General features: G+C 40.8%; 8 protein-coding genes across 8 annotated transcripts; 4 read left to right on the top strand and 4 right to left on the bottom strand.

Annotated features, from left to right (window-relative positions):
- Positions 248-3999, top strand: LOC104747012 (importin subunit beta-1-like). Its single transcript, XM_010468607.2, has 3 exons — positions 248-505; positions 991-3418; positions 3523-3999. The coding sequence occupies exons 2-3, from the start codon at positions 999-1001 to the stop codon at positions 3722-3724; spliced, it is 2622 nt and encodes an 873-aa protein (XP_010466909.1). The 5' UTR covers positions 248-505; positions 991-998; the 3' UTR covers positions 3725-3999.
- On the bottom strand, positions 4029-5181 carry LOC104746930 (chlorophyll a-b binding protein CP29.2, chloroplastic). The gene is made up of 2 exons (XM_010468512.2): positions 4619-5181; positions 4029-4531 (listed from the first exon to the last, which is right to left on the bottom strand). Exons 1-2 carry the CDS (start codon positions 5123-5125, stop codon positions 4169-4171), a joined length of 870 nt encoding a protein of 289 aa, XP_010466814.1. The 5' UTR covers positions 5126-5181; the 3' UTR covers positions 4029-4168.
- Positions 5622-10299, bottom strand: LOC104746843 (LIMR family protein At3g08930-like). Its single transcript, XM_010468415.2, has 14 exons — positions 9731-10299; positions 9558-9643; positions 9087-9202; positions 8872-8982; positions 8558-8656; positions 8347-8469; positions 8026-8088; positions 7882-7946; positions 6986-7095; positions 6779-6893; positions 6603-6668; positions 6190-6300; positions 6036-6102; positions 5622-5952 (listed from the first exon to the last, which is right to left on the bottom strand). The coding sequence occupies exons 1-14, from the start codon at positions 10078-10080 to the stop codon at positions 5905-5907; spliced, it is 1530 nt and encodes a 509-aa protein (XP_010466717.1). The 5' UTR covers positions 10081-10299; the 3' UTR covers positions 5622-5904.
- LOC104746760 (rhodanese-like domain-containing protein 10) lies at positions 10445-11495 on the bottom strand. The gene is made up of 2 exons (XM_010468308.2): positions 10989-11495; positions 10445-10747 (listed from the first exon to the last, which is right to left on the bottom strand). Exons 1-2 carry the CDS (start codon positions 11435-11437, stop codon positions 10543-10545), a joined length of 654 nt encoding a protein of 217 aa, XP_010466610.1. The 5' UTR covers positions 11438-11495; the 3' UTR covers positions 10445-10542.
- Positions 11739-13685, top strand: LOC104746662 (dnaJ homolog subfamily B member 1-like). Its single transcript, XM_010468218.2, has 3 exons — positions 11739-12021; positions 12180-12559; positions 12985-13685. Exons 1-3 carry the CDS (start codon positions 11857-11859, stop codon positions 13424-13426), a joined length of 987 nt encoding a protein of 328 aa, XP_010466520.1. The 5' UTR covers positions 11739-11856; the 3' UTR covers positions 13427-13685.
- On the top strand, positions 14059-15815 carry LOC104746571 (UDP-arabinopyranose mutase 3-like). The gene is made up of 4 exons (XM_019245164.1): positions 14059-14425; positions 14514-14785; positions 14870-15038; positions 15271-15815. The coding sequence occupies exons 2-4, from the start codon at positions 14661-14663 to the stop codon at positions 15616-15618; spliced, it is 642 nt and encodes a 213-aa protein (XP_019100709.1). The 5' UTR covers positions 14059-14425; positions 14514-14660; the 3' UTR covers positions 15619-15815.
- On the top strand, positions 14096-14624 carry LOC109125051 (UDP-arabinopyranose mutase 3-like). The gene is made up of 2 exons (XM_019239961.1): positions 14096-14425; positions 14514-14624. Exons 1-2 carry the CDS (start codon positions 14096-14098, stop codon positions 14622-14624), a joined length of 441 nt encoding a protein of 146 aa, XP_019095506.1.
- LOC104746487 (uncharacterized protein At5g01610-like) lies at positions 15916-17077 on the bottom strand. Its single transcript, XM_010468010.2, has 3 exons — positions 16898-17077; positions 16554-16608; positions 15916-16473 (listed from the first exon to the last, which is right to left on the bottom strand). The coding sequence occupies exons 1-3, from the start codon at positions 16982-16984 to the stop codon at positions 16103-16105; spliced, it is 513 nt and encodes a 170-aa protein (XP_010466312.1). The 5' UTR covers positions 16985-17077; the 3' UTR covers positions 15916-16102.

Here is a 17370-nt window from a genome sequence, read left to right as displayed (position 1 = left end):
TTAAAATTAAATGGAATGCTTATACTCTAGTATCAAATGCAAATACGCCCACAAGTTTCCGACGATTCAAAAGAATTTTGAGATGTAAGACGGATGATTTATTAAAGTTTAAGGTAACAAAACAAAAATATTGGAAACTTCAGGGGTTAACGCTAAAATAAGTAATAATTATGGGGTGAATTAAGAAATAAGGTGTAATGAGCTTTTGCTTTGCCCTTCTTCCCCTCCCCACCCGCTCCTTCCTTTTATTCGAAAATTCATCTCTCTTCAGTCTCTCCATATCTCTCTCTCTCTGCCTCCTTCCCCAGTTTTCTTCTAAAGTACTCTCTCTCTCTCCGCAACTCTAGGGTTATTCTGATCCAGAGGTTTTTGCCCCTGCTTCGAGCGGCGTCTTGGAGAAGTTTATTTCCTCGATTAAAAATTTGCAGTGAGAGGGGTTTGGATTGAAGCGATAAACCCTAGCGCTTACGCGTTTTCACAGGCGAATAAAACCTTAAATTTCCGTGTAAGTCTCTTGATTGAACTGTGTATTGAGTTCTGGATTTTGCTTATTTTCTCAATAGATCTATGATTTCTGATTTTGTTTTGGGTGTCACTACATCTAGGGTTTTGAAACTAGTTACTTACTCGCTCGCTCGCTTTGATTCGCCACTCATTTTTTCTTCCTTCTTTCAATTCTAATAGACATCGTCTTCTTCCTGAGTTTTAAGTAAACGCTGCGTCAACTTTGGTTTGGGTTTTTTTTTTTTTTTAATTGGGATTTGTTTTCTCAAGAGTATGGATATTACTTTACATATGGTTCAACGTATTTAACCTTGTTGTTTGTTTGGGCTCTTCGATTTTGAACCTGAGGGATGGTTTGTATAGTACTATTGCCTTTTTTAATAGTTAACCTTTACTTTGTTCTGTAGCTTTTACTTTTGTTTTGCGTTGTGTTTCTATTTACAATGTTTTGCCGCTGATTCTCTTGTACATGTCTTTGTTACGCAGATAGAATAATGGCTATGGAGATCACTCAGTTTCTACTGGCTGCCCAGTCAGCTGATGCAAGGATCCGTACTGAAGCAGAGGGTAGTCTCAGGCAATTCCAAGAGCAGAACTTGCCGCAGTTCTTACTATCCTTGTCTTTTGAGCTTGCTAGCGATGATAAACCTTCTGAATCCCGTCGACTTGCTGGCATCCTGCTAAAGAATTCTCTTGATGCTAAAGATTCTGCCACAAAAGATCATCTAGTGAAGCAATGGTTTGCTATCGAAGTTGCTCTTAAATCCCAGATCAAGGAACAGTTGCTAAGAACTCTTGGCTCATCTATCCTTGAGGCCAGGCATACTTCAGCTCAGGTTATTGCTAAGGTAGCCTCCATCGAAATTCCTCAGAAGCAGTGGCCTGAACTTGTTGGATCGCTTCTTAACAATATGACCCAGCAAGGCAGTCCCGCACACTTGAAGCAGTCAACCTTAGAAACTCTTGGTTATGTCTGTGAAGAGATATCACATCATGATCTTGTGCAAGATGAAGTGAATTCTGTCCTTACAGCAGTTGTGCAGGGCATGAACCAGTCTGAAAATACCGCAGAAGTTCGTCTTGCAGCAACAAAGGCACTGTTGAATGCCCTGGATTTCTCCCAAACTAATTTTGAGAATGAAATGGAGAGAACTTACATCATGAAGATGGTATGCGAGACTGCATGCTCCAAGGAGGCAGAGATCAGGCAAGCTGCATTCGAGTGCCTTGTCTCCATTGCATCAACATACTACGAGGTGCTGGAGCAATACATGCAAACACTCTTTGAGCTCACATCAAATGCTGTAAAAGGAGATGAAGAGAGTGTTGCCCTCCAAGCAATCGAGTTCTGGAGTTCCATCTGTGATGAAGAGATCGACCGTCAAGAGTATGACAGTCCTGATAGCGGTGACTCATCCCCTCCCCATTCTTGTTTCATAGAGAAGGCTCTTCCCCATTTAGTTCAAATGTTGCTAGAAACTCTGCAAAAGCAGGAAGAGGATCAGGATCACGACGACGATGTCTGGAACATATCTATGGCTGGTGGGACATGCCTTGGCCTCGTTGCCAGAACGGTTGGAGATGGTGTAGTCCCTCTTGTGATGCCTTTTGTTGAGAGAAACATAAGCTCGCCAGATTGGCGAAGCCGGGAGGCAGCCACTTATGCTTTTGGATCAATTTTGGAGGGCCCAACAATTGATAAACTTGCCCCGATGGTTGCTGCTGGCTTAGAATTCCTCCTTACCGCAACCAAAGATGGTAATAACCATGTCAGGGACACAACTGCTTGGACTCTGAGCCGTATCTTTGAGTTTTTGCACTCCCCAGAAAGTGGTTTCTCTGTTATATCACCCGAAAACCTCCCTAGAATTGTGGGTGTATTACTAGAATCGATTAAAGATGTGCCAAATGTGGCAGAGAAGGTGTGTGGAGCAATATACAATCTTGCACAGGGATATGAAGACTCTGGAGCAAGTTCGTCTATTCTCTCTCCTTATCTTACGGAGATCATCACACATCTGCTTGCAGCGGCTGAGCGTACCGATGGGGCGGAGTCTAAGCTAAGAGGTGCTGCGTATGAAACCTTAAACGAGGTTGTCCGGTGTTCAAACCTTTCAGAGGCCTCGAGTATCATAGCACATCTCCTCCCTGCCATCATGAAAAAACTAGCTGAGACGATGGACCTCCCTATAATATCAACTGATGACCGTGAGAAGCAAGCAGAACTCCAGGCTTCTCTTTGTGGTGTTCTCCAAGTCATAATCCAGAAGCTGAGTGGCTCGGATGACACGAGACCCATCATTATGCAGAACGCAGATGACATCATGAGGCTGTTCCTAAGGGTGTTCGGATGCCATAGTTCAAGTGTCCACGAAGAAGCCATGCTTGCAATTGGTGCTCTTGCCTACGCGACTGGAGCTGAGTTTGTGAAATACATGCCTGAGCTCTTCAAATATCTCCAGATGGGACTGCAGAATTTCGAAGAATACCAAGTCTGCTCAATCACCGTAGGAGTGATTGGTGACATTTGCCGTGCCCTGGATGAAAAAGTCCTACCTTTTTGCGATCAGATCATGGGTCTCCTTATCCAAAACCTTCAAAGTGATGCACTCCACAGATCGGTGAAGCCTCCAATATTCTCATGCTTCGGAGATATTGCTCTGGCGATTGATGCTCATTTTGAAAGGTATGTAGCTCCAGCCATTCAAATCATGCAAGGAGCTGCTCAGGTGTGTGCTCAGATGGACACGCTTGACGAGGAGCTTATGGATTATGCGAGCCAACTCCGGAGAAGCATCTTTGAGGCATACTCAGGGATACTACAAGGGTTCAAGGACACAAAAGCCGACCTCATGATACCCTACGCTCAGCATCTCTTGCAGTTTGTTGAAGTAGTGTCCAAAGATTCCCTAAGGTAATGTGTACTGTATGTTTTCAATAAGATAATCAATTTGTATTATATATTATTGGTTTCAGTACTCCGTTTAAACTTATTGCTGGGTTATGTTTTGGGAGCAGGGATGAGAGCGTGACAAAAGCAGCGGTTGCAGCAATGGGTGATCTTGCGGATGTTGTAGGAGAGAACACAAAGCAGTTGTTCAGAAACTTCACCTTCTGTGGTGAGTTCCTCAATGAGTGTCTCCAATCAGAGGATGAAGATCTCAAGGTCACTGCACGCTGGACTCAAGGAATGATCGCAAGGCTCATGATCTCGTCATAATTGTATGCCTTTTCATCATCACTACTCGTGTCGTCTCTCTCTCTCTCTCTCGGTCGTTATTGTTTTGAGTAAAGGTTCAAAGAATGGTTATGGGTCGTCCTCTTTCCTCTGTCGAATGATGTGGGATAGTGGTTAAGGGGGTTTTTGGGAAATTGCTTTTATATTGCTCGTTGCTATCTCTGTATTGAAGCCGTGTCTTATTTTTTTTTACTATGTAGAAGAAAAAAAAAACTTCTTTTTTCGGTTAATGGAATCATCCACTTATCGGTGATCAATTTCGACAGCATTATAAAGTAAACGCTCATTACTCATCAATGACCATCTACTCAAACGCAAACTGTGAGAGATATCAGAACTCGTTTATACATTACAAAAGGTGCCAAATTTTCTTTAAGATAACGACATTACACCATTACATGACAATAGGAGCTAAAAGCCACCACATCAAGAGGAAGAGAAGGTATCAATAATGGTGGTGTGAAGCGGGTCACTAAGGTGAGTCGCCCAGTTGTTGAGCGGTCCTTTACCCGTTGCAGCAGCCTGAACAGCGAAACCCAAGAAGGCAACCATGGCTAAACGAGCATGTTTGATCTCAGCTAGCTGAAGCTGAGCCTTCTTCTCTGGGTCAGACGCCAGTCCTAACGGGTCAAAGAACTTGCCTCCTGGGTACAAACGCTTCTCCGAGTCCAGCTCAGCGTTTCGTTGGAACTCAATGTAGCCGACCACTAACACTTCGATCCAGATCAATGTCGAGATGGAGAAGGGCAATGGTTGTCCTAAGTAAGACGACCCATCCACTAGCTCAACCTGGTAAAACAATAACAATCACACAAAATGTCCAAACGCAAACGCTACCAAAAAAAAAGCGACGAGAAAGAAAGAAAGAGGCAATACCTTGCCGGCGTCTTGCCAAGTAACACCGGTGAGCCATTCCACGGTGAGAGCACCAAGAGTGGCGAGCATAGCCCACCGACCGTGAATCAGCTCACATTCTCTGAATCTCTGGAGCCCGAAGACTTCACTGTAGGGCTGAAACGGCGTCGATTTGGGGTCCACCTCCTCGGTACGTGTCCCGATCACCTCTCCGTACAAGTTCTTGGCAAGATTCTGGTCCAGGGAGTCGAGATCAAACTGGAGGTACTCCGCCGGTTTACCTAAACCGAAAGGGTCGAACCCGTAGTCTCCGACAAGCGAACCGTCGAGATATTCAGGGGACTGTGCGCCTGGGAACCATAGAGGCCGGTCAGTGATAACCTTCTTAGCCTTTTTGGGAGCAGCTTTCTTGGTTCCGAATCCGAACCGGGCTGTGAACCTGCTTGAACCGGAGTGGATGTCGGAAACCACCCGTGTACCCATGATTGAAGAAGAAGCAGCGGCGACGGCTGTTGAAGTGGCGGCCATCTCCGGCGTCGTTTGTTTTGCTGTGTGTTGATTTTTTTTTTTTTCTGTAAAAGATTACAAATCAAATGGAGTTTTTAAGTGGCCTGTATATGTGTGGGATCAGATGAAAACTTGGGAGATCTCAGAGAACGTATCTCGACGGTTGGATGGGGAAACAAATCCATCTGACGGATAGAAATAAACTCTGCCTTATCTTGTTAAGAAGCTAGCGTTATCTATCCCTGTCTTTTAAGAATCTTCAGAGAGAGTGAGTTTAGATGAGGCAAGAAGCTGATTGGGCAAAAGAGGCTATTGGCCACTCTTATACGACGCCACTTGTCACTTCAGCTGCACAATGTCCCTAACGCAAGTCCACTTGTCCTTGCCTATCATCACCCTATAATCTTTGAATTTTGATAATCCGGTTCGGTTAACTTAACCTAATCCAAAACAATTGATACGGTTTACAATTCTCTCAAACCACAAATAAAGTCTCCGGCTGGGCTACGACGTCTTGTGAAATTCGAACATGGCTTCTCATTAGAAAAATATGATTACATTAATCGCATCCAAAACAGTACAATAGACCAAGACAGGACAACTAGTACTGTTGCACAAACACAAGTAAAATAAAAATACATTCAGGGAATATAAATCTCAGAAGCAGAGTCTCCGGATACTTCCGGAATCGATGATGATCCGGAAACAAGCAGAAACTTTGTCGACAGCACTCAATAAAGATCTCGGTGAAGGAAAATCTCGAATAACCACAAATGTTAAGCAAAGAAAAAGTTATACTTTTAAGTAGAGAGCTGGAAACGGCCGCTGGGTTTTTTTCTCCTCCATCCCTGCCAAAACACAAAAGAAGATATGATTCCTCAGATAATTATACAGAAGACAAAACTGAGGGGTAACATCAAAGAAGACTTACAAAAGCAATGTAATATAGGAAGGTTAGTCCAGCCAGGATAACAAACCCGATTTGGAACACATTGTACCTGAAATTTACAATCTCGATCGCTCAATATGACTAGTTACGAATATAACAACATCCGACTACCATATGCTAAACCATTTCTACTTACTTGTAGAGGTACTTAATTCCTCTAAGGGACTGCAATGTGTGACCAAAGATCTCCTGGGCAGCAGTGGCTTGAGCGTAATATCCAAATGCAGTGGCACAAAATTGAATCACACTGCATTTTATATGAACCGCATTACTCAGACTGTGAGGATTAACAAAATATAATTGTGAAGGTGGGAGCTGGAATTTAGTCAAAATGTCTTGGTTTGACGTCCAAGAGACAATGAAGGGTACCGAAGAGCATGAGTAAAGTAGTTATCAACTTTGATTTAGGCATTAGGCAAAAAGGAGATTAGTTTTGGTGATGGCACGACAACACTGAGTTGTAAATGCATGTACGTAAACACGCTTGCTCTAAATCCATTTATCAGAGTGAACTTGATCCCATCAAATACAGAGGTCGGAGAGACCTACCTGATTGAACAAAGAAGAATGAGCCCAACATTGAAGAGGAAAGAGTTCATTAGAGTAGCTCCCCATCTGAAATAATGTTGATATGGCCAATCAGAAAATCAAAGAAAAAGATTACGAATGACATTAGAAAACAGCCAAAGACTGTTTTAACACTTAAACTCGTGAGATAAAATTACTTCATTGGATGAATGGTAATGAAGACCAGCTTCAAACCCAGCATCATTGCCCCAGCGATAACAGCAAGTAGAAGGTAGAAACAGAAGAAAGCAAAGGCAGCAGTGCCTAAAAGACCTGGAGATTTCCACACATCCCAGCATGGAGTCAGTCAGATATATAAAAAATTAGCCTTATATAGGATAACACGAACAGAAGTAAGAACTTACCCCAGACATCATCAAGCTTAATGAAAACCTCGTTAAGAAAAGGGGAGAGAGGAGGGTCGACGAGTAAATATATGATGATGTGTGCAACCCAAGCAATGGAAACGATCAATCTACAAAGACAAAAAAAAAATTGCCATTTGAAAAGACGCTAAGAGTGCAAAAACCTAAATATGCAAGAACTGTATGCATTACGCATGATGATATAACAGTTAACAAATAAGGCTGTATTGAAAAAAAAATGCAAACAAGATTCTTTGCTTAGATCACTAACCCCAAGATTCCAAGAATAAACTTGGCCAAGTATCCAAGCACAGTGAAAGCCCATGCTGTTTCTGCCTGGAATAAAGTTCTAGGGAATAAAATAGTTGAACAACAAAAAGATTATAGATTAAGTTCTAAGGTACACTCGTCTTACCTGTTCTCCTTGTGGATACATCTCTTCTAAGAGGTTCACATCTTCCTCCAATTGGAGCAACTCCTGCAAGGTTACCACATTCAATTATAGGATTGAGGGGACACAAATTAAATCCACAATCAAGCAAAGTATTTAATGACTATCATAACCAATTCTACTATCTCAGTAGCTTTTCACTACAAATTGTCATTTCCCATAACTCCACACACAACCAAAGTTTCTTTACAAGTCAGGGAGCANCGTTAAGAAAAGGGGAGAGAGGAGGGTCGACGAGTAAATATATGATGATGTGTGCAACCCAAGCAATGGAAACGATCAATCTACAAAGACAAAAAAAAAATTGCCATTTGAAAAGACGCTAAGAGTGCAAAAACCTAAATATGCAAGAACTGTATGCATTACGCATGATGATATAACAGTTAACAAATAAGGCTGTATTGAAAAAAAAATGCAAACAAGATTCTTTGCTTAGATCACTAACCCCAAGATTCCAAGAATAAACTTGGCCAAGTATCCAAGCACAGTGAAAGCCCATGCTGTTTCTGCCTGGAATAAAGTTCTAGGGAATAAAATAGTTGAACAACAAAAAGATTATAGATTAAGTTCTAAGGTACACTCGTCTTACCTGTTCTCCTTGTGGATACATCTCTTCTAAGAGGTTCACATCTTCCTCCAATTGGAGCAACTCCTGCAAGGTTACCACATTCAATTATAGGATTGAGGGGACACAAATTAAATCCACAATCAAGCAAAGTATTTAATGACTATCATAACCAATTCTACTATCTCAGTAGCTTTTCACTACAAATTGTCATTTCCCATAACTCCACACACAACCAAAGTTTCTTTACAAGTCAGGGAGCAGTATCAATAGGCAAACTTTCCAAGTTTCTACATACAAAACCAAAATTAAATAAGATACTGAAACTTGAGATAAATAATGTACCTTTTCAACTGCTTTCACATTTTTCCTCCATTTCTTGCCCTTAGCACCACTTCTTTCTTCCTGATGAAGTCCATCAGCTGCTTTCTTTAGTTCTCTTGCCTTTTTACCTAGTTCGGTTGCCTCCTGTATAACAGTTATGGAGTTAACCAAGCAAGAGACAGTGGATTTCAAGATCTAGAAAAGATGCTTCCAGAGAAGAACAAAACCAGACCTTTATATATTGTGATCTAGTGATAACAGCTTTTGGACGCCTGATGAATGCAGTGATAAGTCCCAATGGTAGACATGCAATACCAACACCACCAAATATCTAAAAATATTTGAGAGAAGAATTAATTTTTTTCCTACGGGAATGTATAAATCAAACATCATAATACTTCAATGGATACAGAATTAGAGATTGCCATGCATTTCATTTGTTGAGAGTTTGTGGTTAGTCAATGAGAAGTCAACAATATAAGACAGGTTATATATCCTTCCAAAGCAAACAATGCACTTTTCAACTTGATAGAACAATGCTCATACCGTAAAAAGAACTGAGCCAACAATTGTCGCAAGGGCAACAACATATTCTGGAAAAGTAGTACGCATGGTCCATGTTTTCTCAGATGCGGGATTAGCTGTAAATGCTGAGCACTGCATTGATTAGCCAGAGAGAGGAAATATGTTACATGCTGAAACTCTCTATGACATTAATGACTCTTGATATACTAATTCTGCCATCAAGAGACAAACATTACCTGTCGAGCAGTGTTACCGATGCATGGTTGAGTATTTGAAAATTGCCACGAAGTAGGGAAAGTGGATGTGGCAGAAGACAAGTGCCTGACAGAGAAGTCAACCTTTCCAATGACACCTAATATGATGTAAAAGAATATAAGAAGAAGAAGAAAATCCAAGGAATATGAAACTAAACACAAGCATGAATGGCTCCTTGTAAAGTTAATGAGATTACTTCTGTAGGTAAGATGAAGATGCTATTTTTGTAAATTACTCTAAGCTATTCCTAACACATGACTGACAAAATTCAAACCCAAGCCCTAATCAGGTAATTTATCAGCTGAAATAAAAATTTATGTGTTAGGAATAACTTTACAAAAGATGTCAAATCGTAGTGACCAACATCAGAGTCATCCATGTTACAAGCTCACTAATGGTTTCAATTACCACTCCAGCTAAACAAGTTATATAACAACACAGGAACAACTAACCGTATAAAATTCCAAGCACCAGAGCACAAACAACAGCCGTGGTTACCACCCAAAGCAAGGCACTTTTTATCCTCTTCCCTAGAGTCCTGAGTAAAACACAGAAAACTGTTAGCAATTAACAAAAACATGTTACAATATGTAGAGTAAAATCAATTTCCATCGAGAATACGAACTTATCCTGGTCGCCTTCATAGAAAAACATAGCGAAGGGGATGACAAAGAAGACGAGAATAGCGTCAACAATGTAAATGGCAAGCCAAAGATCCTTCATTGGCAATGTTAGATTACAAGCGCCGTTGTAAATAGCATGTCGACAAGCATGCCGATTGGCCACATCCGCCGGTAACATGAGAATCGAGATCATGGCTATCGACAGGCCAAAAACGACGACGAATTTGGGGAAATAAGCCTGGTTTGCATCATCTGGATGCTGGTAGTTCACGAGGAGATAGATGCTTGAGATGAATACGATGACGCAGACAACGATCGCGACAATCACGAGAGCGAGGTTGAAATCGCCCATCGTGTGCAATGTACGATGTCCCCAATTCGAGAGATTTGGATCCCGTAACGAAGTTTTTGGGAAGATGCAGCAACCCCAATTGAAACAATCTAGGGTTTTCTCGGAGTTTCAAATTTGAATATTGAATTTTGGGGATTTTTAGTAGATCTGGATTTTTTTTTGTTTTTCTTTTCCCTCTCGGAACCCAGACGAGGGAAGGAAGGAGAAAGAGGGACCTGGGACTGGGAGATGAACGTTCTTGTAAATTACGCAGTTACCCTCATTTATGTGTTATAAACTTATAATTTGCATGGGAAGAATAGTGCAATGGCTTTGGGTGTAATCGTAAATTGATTGTATTAGCTGTCCTGTCCGAAGCAAATCATTCCGACAAAATATTTCAATTAATGTGAAAAAGACATCTGTAATTAAATAAACCAGACATAATTTTAAAGGACAAAAAGTGTCTCCAATAACCAATTTTTAACTACTCTTTTGGCCAAGAGACTGCAACAGTACAAGTAGTTTGAGTAAATAGTATGATGCACCTCCTATCGTCGCGAACCGAAGCTCTTCGGTTCCTTCGATCTCTGGAAAATCTCCTTCTGTTACTCGGTTAAACCCTCCGGTTAACCACCCTAAGCTTTTGTAACCTTCTCCGTAGAGCTTTGATACAGCCATCAACGACCTGATATTGATATGAAGAATAAACCATCATTTCTATCAAATCAACCAACACCAAACCGATATTTGAATCAGTTTGATTTTGGATAATGTTAACAATCCTAAACCAAAAAATGCCTATTTACAAGACTCTCTAATGATCAAATCGAATCTTTAACTACACTATTTTAAGTTTGATAAGTTTCTCTCAGAACCTTAACCAAAGTCAATGATAAACCAAAATGAAACATCTCTAGCTATGTTACCTGAGTCCTTCACCGCACACGACAAGCACTTTACTCTCTTTGTCCGGGACAGCCTCCACAACACGGAGGGTGAACTCGTCATTGAACATGGTGAATCTCTGGCCTGTCCAAAGCCCAATGTACCCCAAATGGATCCATTTCTTCATCAACGTAATCGGCCCATTGTCAGTATCCTCCACGAACAGTGGCACGTGTAAGGACCCTTTCACACATGCCTTTTCTCTTTCCCAAGCCGGCCTCACGTCTAAGAGCATGTAACCCTCCGACGCCACAACCGCCTTCGCTTCTTTCGGCTCCACCGCCCGGACCTTGCCGGAAAGTATCAGCTGCTTACCTGACACCGCGGCGGAGATTACTGGTAATCTGTATGGTTTTCGGAGGCGTCGGTATTGTACTAGTGGTGGCTTGTGGATATGGTTTGGTTGAGAAGGAAGAAGAAGTGTCATCATCTCTTTACTTTTTTGGATTTCTTGATAAATTTAACCAATCATAGTTTGTTCTTATATTTTTCTTTTGCTTGCCAATTAGACAATTATAAAGAACACTTATTTCCGTTTTAAGTCCTCAGAGATTTCATAATTTATTTGGCACCCTTTACAGCTTGACTGGGCATTAAATACTTTATCTTAACGACACCGTGTTATTGTATTTTTATGTGAGATTGGTATACCGAACCGAAAGAAACCGGTGAAGACCAAACAAAAGAACCAAACCATTCGGGAAATCTTCCGATGTCTCTCCGTTATAAATCCGAACCGGTACGGAACGATCAACCCCATTGAGGAAGATCATCATCGATTGAAAACTTACAAGACGAAGAGGCGAATCAAAAGAAGAAGAGAGGAAGAAGAAGGGAGAGGTAATAGCAATGGGGGTCGATTACTACAAGCTGCTTCAGGTGGATCGGAACGCAAAAGACGACGACTTGAAGAAAGCTTATCGGAAACTGGCCATGAAGTGGCATCCTGACAAGAACCCTAACAACAAAAACGACGCCGAAGCCAAATTCAAGCAGATCTCTGAAGCTTACGATGTACAATTCTCTTATACCAACTCCTATTCTTTTATTTGCTTGAATTCGAACAGTTGTAGTTTTTTCTCAATTCAGTAATGGTGGCTTCTCTGCCTATTAAGTAAATACAATTGATCATCTTTGGTGTTTGATTACATTCCTTATGGATTCGTTTTTAGGTTTTGAGTGATCCTCAAAAGCGAGCTATCTATGATCAATACGGAGAAGAAGGTCTAAGTAGCCAGGCTCCGCCTCCAGGAGCAGGCGGGTTTTCGGGTGGTTCAGATGGAGGGGCTTCATTCCGGTTTAACGGAAGAAGCGCTGACGACATCTTCTCGGAGTTCTTTGGCTTCTCAAGACCCTCCTTTGGAGACTCACGTGGTGCAGGTCCCTCTGGTGGTGGGTTTCGCTTTGCGGAAGACGTTTTTGCTTCGAATGTGAATGTTCCACCTAGGAAAGCTGCCCCTATCGAGAGACAACTTCCTTGTAGTTTGGAGGATCTTTACAAAGGAATCACTAAGAAGATGAAGATCTCTAGAGACGTCCTCGATTCAAGCGGGTCAGTTTTTTCACCTACATTGCCTTGTTTTGAGTTTTATGAATCACCCTTCTTATGTATTTTAGTCTCAAGAATCACCTTCTTATGAATCTAAAGTTCCAAAACATCAAATTTCTTGCTAGGTTCGATATTAGTGTTGTTCTCTGTGCCATGTTTTAAATCCTAAAGATTTGGAATTGAACAATTACATGGAATTTGTGATGGTAGACATTAGCCATTAGCCATTGGATAAGTTCTGTTGGACTCGTATATATAGTGAGGTTATGTAAATTCCGTTTGGGCACATAAATAAGTATATTCAACGAAGAGTGAGTGCATCCGAGAATAATCCATATTAGGTGGAGGACATTAGAGTTGCTTCTTGTGCTTCGATGTTCTTGTTATTGGTAATGCAAGTTGAAATTGCATTCTTTGGTCTGATGCAGGAGACCGACAACAGTTGAGGAGATTTTGACAATAGAAATCAAGCCGGGGTGGAAGAAAGGGACAAAGATAACCTTCCCAGAGAAAGGGAATGAGCAGCGAGGAATTATACCGTCAGATCTTGTATTCATAGTTGATGAGAAGCCACATGCTGTTTTCAAGCGAGACGGGAATGACCTTGTGATCACACAGAAGATCCCTCTAGTGGAAGCACTTACGGGTTACACCGCTCAGGTCACGACTTTGGATGGAAGAACAGTCACGGTTCCGATCAACAGCGTGATCAGTCCTTCTTATGAAGAAGTGGTGAAAGGAGAAGGCATGCCAATCCCTAAAGACCCATCGAAAAAAGGGAACTTGAGAATCAAATTCAGCATTAAGTTCCCGTCAAGGCTAACGACAGAGCAGAAATCTGGAATCAAACGAATGTTTTCGTCTACGTAGTCACCCCTCTTTCTCTCTTACCGCTACGTTTGGTTTCGGTTATATCAGCTTGGTCGTTGTGGAGTGCTTAGGATTGTGGCCGTGTGGGTGTTTGCTGGGAGATTGTTGGGTCATGAAGCGATGTCGCATTGAGGTCTACCAACATCATTCAACGCTTTTGGTTTGAGGTTTTAACATTATAGTAGAGTTTTTTCGTTTATCTCTTTTAAATTGTTATTAGACTGACGGAAGAAAACCAAATAAAGATTTTTTTTACTTCTTTAGTTTGTTAAGAGCTTTCTAATTCTTTAAAATACAAAAATGAGAAAAACACTTATGTATGGCACCAGCTCCTGCATTCTTTCTTATGCAAGCTCAACAAAAGTAATTTCCTGTAATTATTTTGATTAAAAACATATCAATACAAATTTTCAGGTTTAGTTCTAACTGTCTTCCACAATCAGACGATGGTCACGTGATTTGGGTTTCAGAGAGTTAGAGGTGGTGAGAGTCGTGAATATGGGTTGTGATGAAAACATGAAAATAAAGAAACAACACCAAACATGTTTTCGCATAAACTTTTATGTCCATCTCGTCTTTATAAATTACCAAAGAAGTCATCCTCATTATCTTACATCTCTCTTTGTCTTTGGTTAACCTTATCTACTCTTTTCTTCCCTGTCGTTTCAAATGGCGCAATTGTATTCTTCCGTGAAACCCACGCCAATGTTGAAAGATGAGCTAGACATTGTGATACCTACGATTCGAAACCTAGACTTCCTTGAGATGTGGCGACCTTTCTTTGAACAGTACCATTTGATCATTGTTCAAGATGGTGAGCCTTCGAAAGCCATCAAGATTCCAGAAGGGTTTGACTACGAGCTCTACAACAGGGACGACATCAATCGAGTCTTGGGTCCCAGGGCCTCTTGCATTTCCTTCAAGGACTCTGCTTGCCGTTGCTTCGGTTACATGGTTTCCAAAAAGAAGTACATCTACACCATTGATGATGATTGCTTTGTACGTGCTCTCTTATATTTATTCTTATGTGAAAAGGCTCTTATAGACTATAGTCTTCTTCAAAGTTGACAATATATGTGCAATGTAGGTTGCAAAAGATCCATCTGGGAAAGAGATCAATGCTCTTGAGCAGCATATCAAGAACCTCTTATCTCCATCAACCCCACATTTCTTTAACACACTTTATGATCCATTCTGAGATGGAGCCGACTTTGTTCGTGGCTACCCTTTTAGTATGCGCGAAGGTGCCATAACTGCTGTCTCTCATGGCCTATGGCTCAACATTCCTGACTATGATGCTCCCACTCAGCTTGTGAAACCTCTTGAACGAAATTCCAGGAAATTTGATCTCTCACTGAGGCAACCAATTTTGTTAGACATTTTTTTTTGTGAAATCGTAAACGATGAAGCAAAGCTTATTAATTAGTTCTTGGTTACATGCAGGTATGTTGATGCAGTCATGACCATTCCCAAAGGAACTCTTTTTCCCATGTGTGGTATGAACCTTGCTTTTGACCGCGAGCTGATTGGTCCGGCCATGTACTTTGGCCTTATGGGTGACGGACAGCCAATTGGACGCTATGATGACATGTGGGCTGGTTGGTGTGTCAAGGTAAATCCAAATTCTTACCTTTTTTTTGGTCAATTACATGTACAGTATTATGCATTAGTATGCGGATTTGAACTCATGCATGGTTACTCAATACCTGCTAGAACAAACCACTAGAGTACATATCATGGTCAAATGCAATTCTTATTTACATATCCATTATTGGTTTAAATGGAAGATACGTTACATTTGTCTACCAACTTAAAAATACTTTTTCGTTTAACCAAAAATATAGGTGATATGCGACCATATGGGATGGGGAGTGAAGACGGGTTTGCCTTATATATGGCACAGCAAAGCCAGCAACCCATTCATGAACCTGAAAAAAGAATACAACGGAATCTTCTGGCAGGAAGAGGCGATACCGTTCTTTCAATCTGTGACTCTTCCTAAAGAATGTACTTCGGTTCAGCAATGCTATCTCGAGCTGGCCAAGCTCGTCAAAGAGAAACTTGGGAAGGTTGATCCTTACTTCATCAAGCTTGCGACTGGAATGGTCGCATGGATCGAAGCTTGGGAGGAGCTGAACTCCGCAGAGGGAACCGAGGCCAAGGCCAAGGCACCAAAGGGCAAAAATGATTAAAACAGAAGGTCACTGAATAAGGCAAATGGTACTGGACGGTTGGTTACTAGGAAATGAGGGTTTGACCCTCTCTGTTTCTCACAATTATTATATTTGGAATTGTTATTGTTTTTTATAGTTCTTGTCATCCGTATTTGTGATGTCCCTCCAGTGACTAAAAATGGTGTAATGGTTTCTACCATTCCTCTTTTCCTTAATCTGAGAGCAAAATTATTCAGCACTAAAAAGTTTAAAGGTACAGTAGGACTATAGCTCTGGTCATTTGCTTAAACAGTAACTCAGTAAGTACTACACAAGGACATAGGAACATCGTTTGGTGTACTGATTTACCATCTTCTTCAGATTATCAAATTCATGAACTCCAGCAGAACTGAAGCTCAGCATATACAAAAACCAATTTTTGTCAAACAAAGAGAAGCTTGAAACTTAAGAGAAAGGAGAAAGAGGATAAAAGAATAGGTAATATAACCAAGCAAAAACAGAGCTAGAATTTATCAATCTCAACGCCATCTCTTAAAACCTCATAAGCATCTCGGCTTCTGCTTTTCTTCATCCCAGCCATGAAATGTACCTTTGAAGAATCAGCAGAGATACTTGTGACTTTAACCCATATCATGACTTTTGTCTTCATCCCTTCAACATCAGCGAGCTTTCCTTTCTCGAGAAAAGCCGTAACTGTTGTGGTGAATCTCAAGACTGATGAATCCTTGTAGCCAACTTCGCAGATTGATGGAATAAAAACGGTTAGTTTCCTCGTCTGTTCATTGAACTCGTAGTTGGTTGCGTCACGTGGAAAGATCCCAACAGGCAAACCAAACTCCTTTAGTAACTCAGGCAATGGCTTCTGCATTTTTCCTGGATAACGAGATCATAAACCAACAACTTAGATGTAGCTCCTTAAAACAGCAAGAATGAGTGAGTAAGAAATAGCTAACCTTTGATTTTGTTCACTAGCCATTTTGTTCCTCCTTCAATACTCGTAGACAGAGACTGTAACAAAGAAATGTATACAGATTATAGAAAGATCAACATTGCACAAATCATGTTCTCAAGAAACCCAAAGAAAACACTAGTAGCACAAAACGGCCTCAAGATTCACCTAATCTAAAGATCGACATAACCATAGATCGTATAAAAGCATGAATCTAAGATTCTCAAAAAAAGCACCGGATCGAGATCAAAACTCAAAAACCAAAATTGATGAATGATTCGCGAGTGATTGGTTATATAAAAGTGGAAGTAGTGAAGGAGTAGAGTAGAGAGGGAGGGAGATGCGTACGTTGATATCGTCACCGACGGAATCGAGCTGCTTGTTCGCCTTCTTACCTAACCAGTAAGAGCCTACCTTGTTCAAGATCTGATCCATTCTTTCGTATCTTTTCTCACAGATCGTCTCGCTCTCTCTCTCTCTTTCTCGCCCGAGATCGGAGGTGTCTTTTTTTTTTTTTTTTTTCTATCACCGATTCATTTAATTTCGTAACTTTGTATTAACATTATAAATATCCAATAATATTTTGACACGTAGCAATATGAGAAAGGTGGGATATGGATTGCAGAACTAACCATCAAAATTAAGAAAACCAAAAATAAATTATTTTTATTTTGCTGTCAAACAATATATATTTATATTTATTGTTTTAATGTTTTCATTTGTCTTGATTAGAATAAGAGCCGACTTTCTCTCTCTTATCTCTCTCGAATCTTTTAGAGGGAGAGAAAGTTCTCTTCAGATTAAAATCGAAATCTCTTTGA

Source organism: Camelina sativa, chromosome 1 (assembly GCF_000633955.1).
Source record: "Camelina sativa cultivar DH55 chromosome 1, Cs, whole genome shotgun sequence".
Lineage (NCBI taxonomy): Eukaryota > Viridiplantae > Streptophyta > Magnoliopsida > Brassicales > Brassicaceae > Camelina > Camelina sativa.
Note: the sequence above shows the minus strand (reverse complement) of the source record. Positions and strands in the feature narration are given on the sequence as shown.